Raw genomic sequence first — 8,724 nt, 5'->3', positions numbered from 1 at the left:
TATGTTAGCACACTTTGTGTGAGCTTCCCACGTATCCGATATTATTCTAAGTGGTTTAATAGGCATGTAAAGGTAAGGAATGGTAAGTGTTCCAATTGACCATATTATGAACTTATGGAAAGGTAAGAATTGATGTTGATCAAAGTATGTATAACCATGTTTATAAAAAGTATGAATTCAAATGTGTTATACTCATGAAATCTATCTTACGATGTGATGATTTTGGTTAAGTTATGTGTTTAAGCACTAACTTGTGTTGTTGATGATGCTCAGGCTTGTGCCAAGCTATGTTGAATTTATTCATGTCTATTTTATAATGTTGTGCACTGAAATGGTAAGATATGTTCATGATTTATGAATTTACTAAGCATTATATGCTTAGGTAGTTTTCTTTACTATGTTTTATAGATTATCGGAAGCTCAATCGATTTGGAAGTTGGAGGCCTATCACACTATCTAAAGATTATATTAGTAGATTTTTATTTTTTAGTCATGGTTATAATGGCATGTATAGGTGGACTTGTGTTTAATGAGTTAGTTGTTATGTTTGGGTTGTATATATGGTATTATGGTTTATATGCTTTTAGCATTTTGATGCCTGGGTAGTTAGTGTTATTATGGGCTAAGTTGATGCATGACGGAATAACCAATTTGGTATTTGTTAGTATGCTTATAATGTGGCTAAGATTGGTTATGTTTGATATGGTTATGAGCTATATGTATTGGTATGAATATGGCCAATTATGCTTATGATTAGGTATATTTAAATGTTTGTGTTTAAGGTGCCTATATGGCATATTGGTTGAATGGTTATATGGCTTATTGAATTGGTCTTATTATGCATGATTTGGGCATGTTTTAAGTTCTTGGTTATATGTGCAAGTTTTTTGTAGGTTCGTGCTTGAATGGGTGATAAATGGCTTGATTTTAGCCTATTTCTTGTCCACACGGCCTAAGACACGGGCGTGTGTCTCAGTTGTGTGTGACACATGGTCGTGTGTCCCCTGTAGGTTTTAAAGGTTACAAGTCAAGCAGTTACAGGACGTAGCACACGGTATGGCACATGGGCGTGTGAGGCCATTTCGAAAGTTACACAACCTGACACACAGGTGTGTGCTTGGCCGTGTGACCCAAGTCAGAGAGTTACACGGGTATGGACATGGGTTGGGACACGGCCATGTGTCCCTATTTTGATTGTTACACGGCCTGAGACATAGGCGTGTGTCTCAACCGTGTGAGTCACACGGCTGTGTGACCCTTGTAGTTGAATTTTTCTAACTTTTTCCTCAATGATTCAAATGTTTCTGGTTTAGTCTAGAATCATTTCTAAATTGTTTCTAAGGTCTCAAGGGCTCAAATAAAGGACGACATGCATGAGATGAATTGAATATGCTATGCTTAATGAAATGTTTGGAAATGTATGTTTTTATGTTACGGTTTTACGGTAATGCTCTGTAACTCTATTTTGATGACAAATATAGGTTAGGGGTATTACATGATATTCCTTATCACATAGGCAATTGTGGCAAAAAATTTACTGCCCAAATTTTGCTTCCAATTAGCAAAAGCTTTGCACAACCTCTAATCTTGTTAATTAAAGACACATAAGACCTATTTGACCAAGCCTAAGTAATAACTGCATAAAATCCTGTGATACTTCACAACCAACCTGATCGTCGGATTCAAATACATGATATCACATTATGTTGCCACGATAACTCAAACTAACTCTATACAATTTTACGAAGTTTAACATGTAATTAACATTTGTTCCAAATCAACTTTAATTCATAATCATAAGAATATGTTATAGACATATATCAACTACATTTAACATGTCTTGGGATTGCTTGGGATCAAAAGTGAAATTAGAACTTGAATCCAAACTCAATCTATTTAAATAGTGTGTCTTGAGATAGTGAAGCCATGTCTCGAGATATGCTTCCCTTGTATTCTTAAATTTACTTCGAAGTTGATATGCCTCGAGACATTGAGGTTCATGTCTCAAGACTTGGTTTCTTATTTCCCAAGACAAGTCTCGAGACATAACTCCAATGTTTTAGAGCTCTAGCTTCGATGTTTAGGTGTCTTGAGATAAGAGGTTTTTGTCTCGAGACATGAAACTAAACAAAACTATTTTAGATTCATTGTTTATTTGTCTTGGGATAGAGGATCACTTGTCTCGGGACATGATAAGATATGTCTCGAGAACGAAACCTAGAATTGTACGAAATGGTCATTTTTGTTCATAATATCTTGAAACCAGCAAGCCAAATTGTCAATAATACACCATTTCAAGCAATGAATTCATATCCAAATACTACTTAAGATGTCATAATGTGATTCCATATCAATACTTACACATTTAACTTATCAAAACACATTTAATCGACTCAGAAACATGGTATCCAATGTATCATAGTATCATATAGATATGTGGAATATAAAACAAGCTAAAACATGAATTTAGCTATCTAATACCAAGCACTAAAGTTCATCTTCAAGACAATTATAAGTCCAATATGTACCAAAACATATCAAAAGGACCCTAAATGACATTAAACCATATAACTTAACCTAGGTACATACCTTTAACCATTTATGAGCAAAAGAACACAAACTCGATTTGAGCTGAGCTTATTAAGTCTTGTATGCTTCACAAGTCCTTTAATCCATCAAAGCATTGTTCTGAACCTACGCATGGAAACAAATAAACCCATACACTGGGTATTGTAAACTCAGTGGTACTAATATAATTTAAGATCAAGACATAAATGTATGAAACAATAAATATGTATATAACTTGGAAGCTAACAATATTTATTCATATATCAAGGAATCAATAATATATGTATATTGTGGAAATTGAAGTTACAACATTCTTATCAATGAACCAATATGTCATGCGACCCTCAGGGTATTTTAGCCTACATTTTTCACAAGTTTCCACATGTATGCCTTTATATTCGCATTTGATTTCTATCTTATTTTTCGATGTACAATTATTTCATTTCATTGATGCACCCTTAGGGAATATGCATTTGATTTATTTCTCAATAAATCAAGTTCCATTTCTATAAATCATAGTCACATATCATTGCATATTCAAATCAAATAACATTTCAAGTTACTATCAATTTTTAATTTCTTATTTGTTTAGCCTATATTAATTGATTGTAGACACTAGAACAGATGTATGAATCTATACGTTCATATAAGTCCATGACCCTATAGAAATTGGAGCAAAAACAAAGTCTATAATATCTATAACCTTATGGCATGCCAACTATACTCGAATTACATCTAACATCATTTAATGGGTAATATTATTATTAATTATCATCATAATAATAATCATTGTTCGTCATCATAATTTCATGATTGTATCATATGATATAATTCAAATATACGTGACACATCATCATGCCATCATAATTTTAATCACAACCACTTACGAGTTCAATTCATACAAGTATAGTCTATAATTCAATCACATATCATAAATTCATTTACTTTTTAATGATTATCATAGTTGGCTTGCTTAGATATTAGCTAACATCCGAATATCATAATCAATAGTTGAAATGCATGTAATATAACCTCATATATCTTATTTCAAAGATTTCAAGTATAAACACTTTCATATATCTTGTCTTTAATAATCAGTTCGAACAAATATCATTAATTATAATTATATCACCAAAGTCTTTAATGCAAATACTTGAATGCATATCATTATAGTAAATATTAATATATCATAACTTAAGAATTAAGTGCGCGTAAATATATTACAATATCAATCATTTATAACATGATTTCATCTAAGCGCAACATCATATTCATCAGTTCAAAGCTTTCAAGTATAGGTGTAGTTACCTTGATATTTATTCAACATTTGACTATATCAACTAATTATTTATTGAGCAAGTAATTAAAAGCAAATTATAATAGCAAAAATCGTGATAACTATTCGATGTTCGCCTTCTTTTTTCCCTTTACTTTTGAGGTCCAAACACCGTATTTAACTACATTCTCGATAAAGGGAGAGAGGGAGACCGTGGGGTGGAGAGAGGAGAGGGACGATGAAGGTAGAGGGGAGATGGTGGGGAGGGAGGGGTAGGGAAGGGGTGGGGAGATTTTATTTATTCAATATTAATATAATTATATTATTTAATATTAATATATAATTTAAATTTATTATTATATATTTTTGAAAATATTTAATTATTTTATATATTTTAAATTTTACATATTATTTTTTGTCAACAATAATTTTATTTATATATATTTTAAATTTTATTATTATATAATTTTGAAAATATTAATGTATTTTTAAATTTTTAGAATTAAGTTCAAATTGGGAATATTTGTAAATTTTGAGGGTTAATTTTTAAAAAATATGACTAAATTAATATAATATGTAAAAGTTAAGGGCTAATTTGTTATTATACCAATTTTTTAATTGTCACGTTATCTTGCTGTTTTTTATTTTAACGGGAGTAACCAAAATGACCAAATTGCGTAACGTGGGTGCTTAAATTGTAAATTTTTTAGTTTGGATGGCTAAAATTAAAATTTTTTATACTTGAATGACTACCTATGTAGTTTACCGTAAGTTAAAATATGCTCCAAGTACTTATGCTCTTTCTACAATTGGGATTTAGTCATTTACTTTTATTTTAAGCAATTTAGTCCCTCTATTTTTAAATTTCATAATTCAGGTCTAATTTTGAACACCAATATATTTTTTTGTTATATTCAGGTTTATTATAATGTCAACTTTTTTGTTACATGATTACAAAGTGATTATTTTTTAATCGAAATGTTACACCAATAAATTACATATTATTTAATAATATTTATTTAAATAATTCTTTTATTAAATTCTATTTTCAATAAAATTGTTTGGGTTATATGTCACAAATAAATGAATTTATGTATATGGGTTATTTTACAAATTTAAATTCAAATAATTCAAAAACGGCTTGCATACATCATTTTATAGCAGGGAAAAAAGGGTATCTATAATATAGTTTAATATTTTTAATATTATTTTGAAAATTATTTTAATATTATGGGGTGTAATTGAAAAAGAAGAAAACCAAACTCATTGAATTATTGTTGATGGCATGGAGGATGATAACCCCAAAATACGATGACGAACTGGGTGAGAGCATCCCGTACTAGTAGCATGGTACACATTTCTAATTATAATTAATGAAAGAGTGAAGATTGGTCAAAATTCAAGTTTCTTCTTCCCTCGCATAAAATTAAACGATGACGAAGTGGGCGAGAGCATCCCATCCTAATAATAGCATAGTACACATTTCGAGACTAATTAATGAAAAGAGTGAAATTTGGTCAAATTTCAAGTTTCTTCTTACCTCACAAGAGATTCCCACATAGAATGAAAATTGAGAATTTTATTTTATTATAATAGTAAACTGTGTTTTAGAATATGTTTGTAATTCAGATATTTTTAAGAATAGTATAATAAGTAGTTCTTTTATAGTAATATTTTATTATAATAGTAAAGTGTGTTTTAGAATTGGTTTTCTGTATTTCTTTTTATTAAACTAGTTTTTAATAGCATTCTATTGTATCAAAATTTATTAAATTTGGTTATGTTTCTAATTGAAATAAAAATAATAAATTTTAGTTAGGATATTGTTTTAATAAAATATTTAAATTTTAAATAAAAATATTTATAATATTTTAAAATTAATAAATGAAATTGCATTAATAAATTTTATAAAAAATCTGATCTAAATTTCACTAATTAATAATTATAGTTTTTCAAGTATAGGTGTAGTTATAGATGTAGATTAACCACCTCTTTATAATTTTCATAATTTTGACAGTAAAATAGGACTGTTATAAAGAGTTAATTATTTGATATATTCTTAGAGTCTTTTTTTTCTAAGTTTATAAATGGATTTAGAGATTTTATAGGTTTAATTTATTTATATTTATAATACTAATTGAAGATAGAGTTTATTTCTAAACTTCCGCTATTGTGTACCAACTTACAATTCGTAGTAGTAAATTTATAATCAGATAGTAACCATTGAAATCAAATGGATACATGCTATAATGTAAATTTTTCATAAGTGAATATCGAAATTTCCTTTATTTTTGTCATTATATTCTAAGAATATTAATAAATTTACCATTAAACTTGAAGGAAACTTGAAAAATTAAAAATATATAAAAACATCATATTAATTAATTTATTATTGTTAATTATTAAAATACTTTAATTAAATTTATTTTTAATTTATTTAAAATTAAAATAAAATAGTAAAATTTAATAAAAATAACATTTTACTTTCAAAATTTAATATAAAATTAAAGTAAATAGTATATTTACTTTTAGTTCAAATTCAGACATACAAAGGCAAATATCCATAAAATTAAAACACAGTGGTAGTTTTAAAATAATTAATTAATTAAATTGATTAACAAAGTGATATCCATATAAGTTTATTAGTTTTATGCATTGAATATAAGTCTATAGAAATCACTTATTTTTTGAATAGGCCATCACTGACCTCTCCATCCATAGAAGAGCAGAGTCGGGAAATTTGAATGTAAGTATTTGACCGACTTTTTCAACTTTCAGTTTAATATTGTCTTTTGTGTAGTTTGCGTCTGGGCATAGATCATTGTTCGGCTCACTCAGTACGTTAGCATAGCCGCTAAATCTGTCGCTATAAATATCCATCTTTTCACACACACCATGTAACAACAGCACCAGCTATCAGGTTTTGCACACCCATTTGTTTTGCTTTGCTTTGCTTTGAAAGAGTTGAAATAACTATATGAATCCAACAATGACAAGATTGGCAGAAGAAGAGCACCCCAACAAGGCTTTTGGATGGGCAGCCAGAGACAGTTCCGGTGTCTTGTCTCCCTTCAAATTTTCCAGAAGGTTTTTTATCATTGAATCAGTTCCCATGTTTGATCTTCATCAAAAGGGTCTGTGACTGACGTGGGGCTTGCACTTGCAGGGCAACAGGAGAAAAGGATGTGGCTTTCAAGGTGCTTTATTGTGGGATATGCCATTCCGATCTTCATATGGCCAAGAATGAATGGGGCATTTCTGTCTACCCTCTCGTCCCTGGGTATGTTTCTCATTCATACGTTTGATGTTGCATATTTGATGACAGACACTTGACATATGCAACTATATATGAAACACAGTTAATTTGTCAACCTAAACAATATATATTGGATGCAGGCATGAGATTGTTGGTGAAGTGACAGAGGTGGGAAGTAAGGTCCAAAAGTTCAAAGTTGGAGACCGAGTTGGAGTTGGATGCGTGGTAGGATCATGCCATTCCTGCGATACCTGTAGAAACAATCTTGAGAATTACTGCCCCAAATCTATACTTACCTATGGGGCCGAGTACCACGATGGAAGTATTACATACGGAGGCTACTCCGACACTATGGTTGCTGATGAACATTTTATCGTCCGCATCCCTGACAACCTGCCTCTTGATGCCGCTGCTCCTCTGCTTTGCTCTGGGATTACAGTGTATAGTCCATTGAGATATTATGGACTCGATAAGCCTGGTTTGCATGTTGGTGTGGTTGGACTGGGTGGATTGGGTCATGTTGCAGTGAAATTCGCCAAGGCAATGGGGGCCAAAGTTACTGTGATCAGCACATCTCCTAGTAAGAAGAAGGAAGCTTTGGAAAATCTTGGTGCTTATTCCTTTTTGGTCAGCCGAGACAAAGATCAGCTTCAGGTTTCAATGATTTATTATTTATTAATAATGAGGGGTTTCTTTCTTGTGAGTGTATATATTTATATATAAATTTCTAAATTCCTTATTCAATCGGTGTATAGGGTGCCATTGGCACATTGGATGGAATCATCGACTCAGTGTCAGCTCAACACCCTCTGTTGCCATTGCTTGGGCTACTGAAGTCTCACGGGAAGCTTGTTCTTGTTGGCGCTCCAGAGAAACCACTTGAGTTGCCTGTGTTTCCTTTGCTACAAGGTAATAATCTGTTGCTAATATGTTTTCATAAGAGTAATATGGGATCTCTAGTTCTCCATCGATTTCTTAAATTCGAGTCACGATTAAATGAGTGCAGGGAGGAAAGTCGTAGGAGGAAGCATGACTGGAGGGATGAAGGAGACTCAAGAGATGATTGATTTCGCAGCTAAACACAACGTAAAACCCGACATTGAAGTTATAGCTATGGAGTATGTGAATACTGCCATGGAACGCCTTCTCAAAGCTGATGTTAAATATCGATTTGTCATCGACATTGGGAATACATTGAATGCCACCACCTCTTAAACTATTTTATCACGCTGTTATACACAATACAAATTGGCAATAGCAGTCCAAATGTTCTTATGTTGTGCTAATAGTTTTTGTTTTCATCTTCTTTGCACGATCTCGCAAAGCCATACTGCTCTTATGTAATGGGTTACCATTAAAATAAATAAATCATCCATATCTTTTTTTTGTTTGGAAATATAGTTTTTCTTTTCCTTTTAACTTTGGTTTAATTTTAAATTTCGGCCTTCTTACTTTATAAAAATGGAGAAGATAATCCATCTATTTTAATTTTTCATGATTTGATTATTGTATTAGTCCAACTAAGTAACACTATTAAACTTTGCCTAGCGGAGTCAGCCCTTAATGGACAATGATAGGCAGACCAAAGATTGCACATCGCAGTCTAAGCGTGCTTGCTTTGCGC

At 31.1% G+C, this 8,724-nt stretch overlaps 1 protein-coding gene across 1 annotated transcript; it reads left to right on the top strand.

Moving 5' to 3' along the window:
• Nucleotides 1–6,619: 6,619 nt before the first annotated feature.
• LOC108462294 (probable mannitol dehydrogenase) lies at nucleotides 6,620–8,498 on the top strand. The gene is made up of 5 exons (XM_053023621.1): nucleotides 6,620–6,931; nucleotides 7,011–7,124; nucleotides 7,241–7,754; nucleotides 7,856–8,009; nucleotides 8,107–8,498. The coding sequence occupies exons 1-5, from the start codon at nucleotides 6,822–6,824 to the stop codon at nucleotides 8,313–8,315; spliced, it is 1,101 nt and encodes a 366-aa protein (XP_052879581.1). The 5' UTR covers nucleotides 6,620–6,821; the 3' UTR covers nucleotides 8,316–8,498.
• Nucleotides 8,499–8,724: the final 226 nt, after the last annotated feature.

This window comes from Gossypium arboreum, chromosome 12 (assembly GCF_025698485.1).
Source record: "Gossypium arboreum isolate Shixiya-1 chromosome 12, ASM2569848v2, whole genome shotgun sequence".
Lineage (NCBI taxonomy): Eukaryota > Viridiplantae > Streptophyta > Magnoliopsida > Malvales > Malvaceae > Gossypium > Gossypium arboreum.
This window is presented reverse-complemented; position numbering and strand designations above follow the sequence as displayed.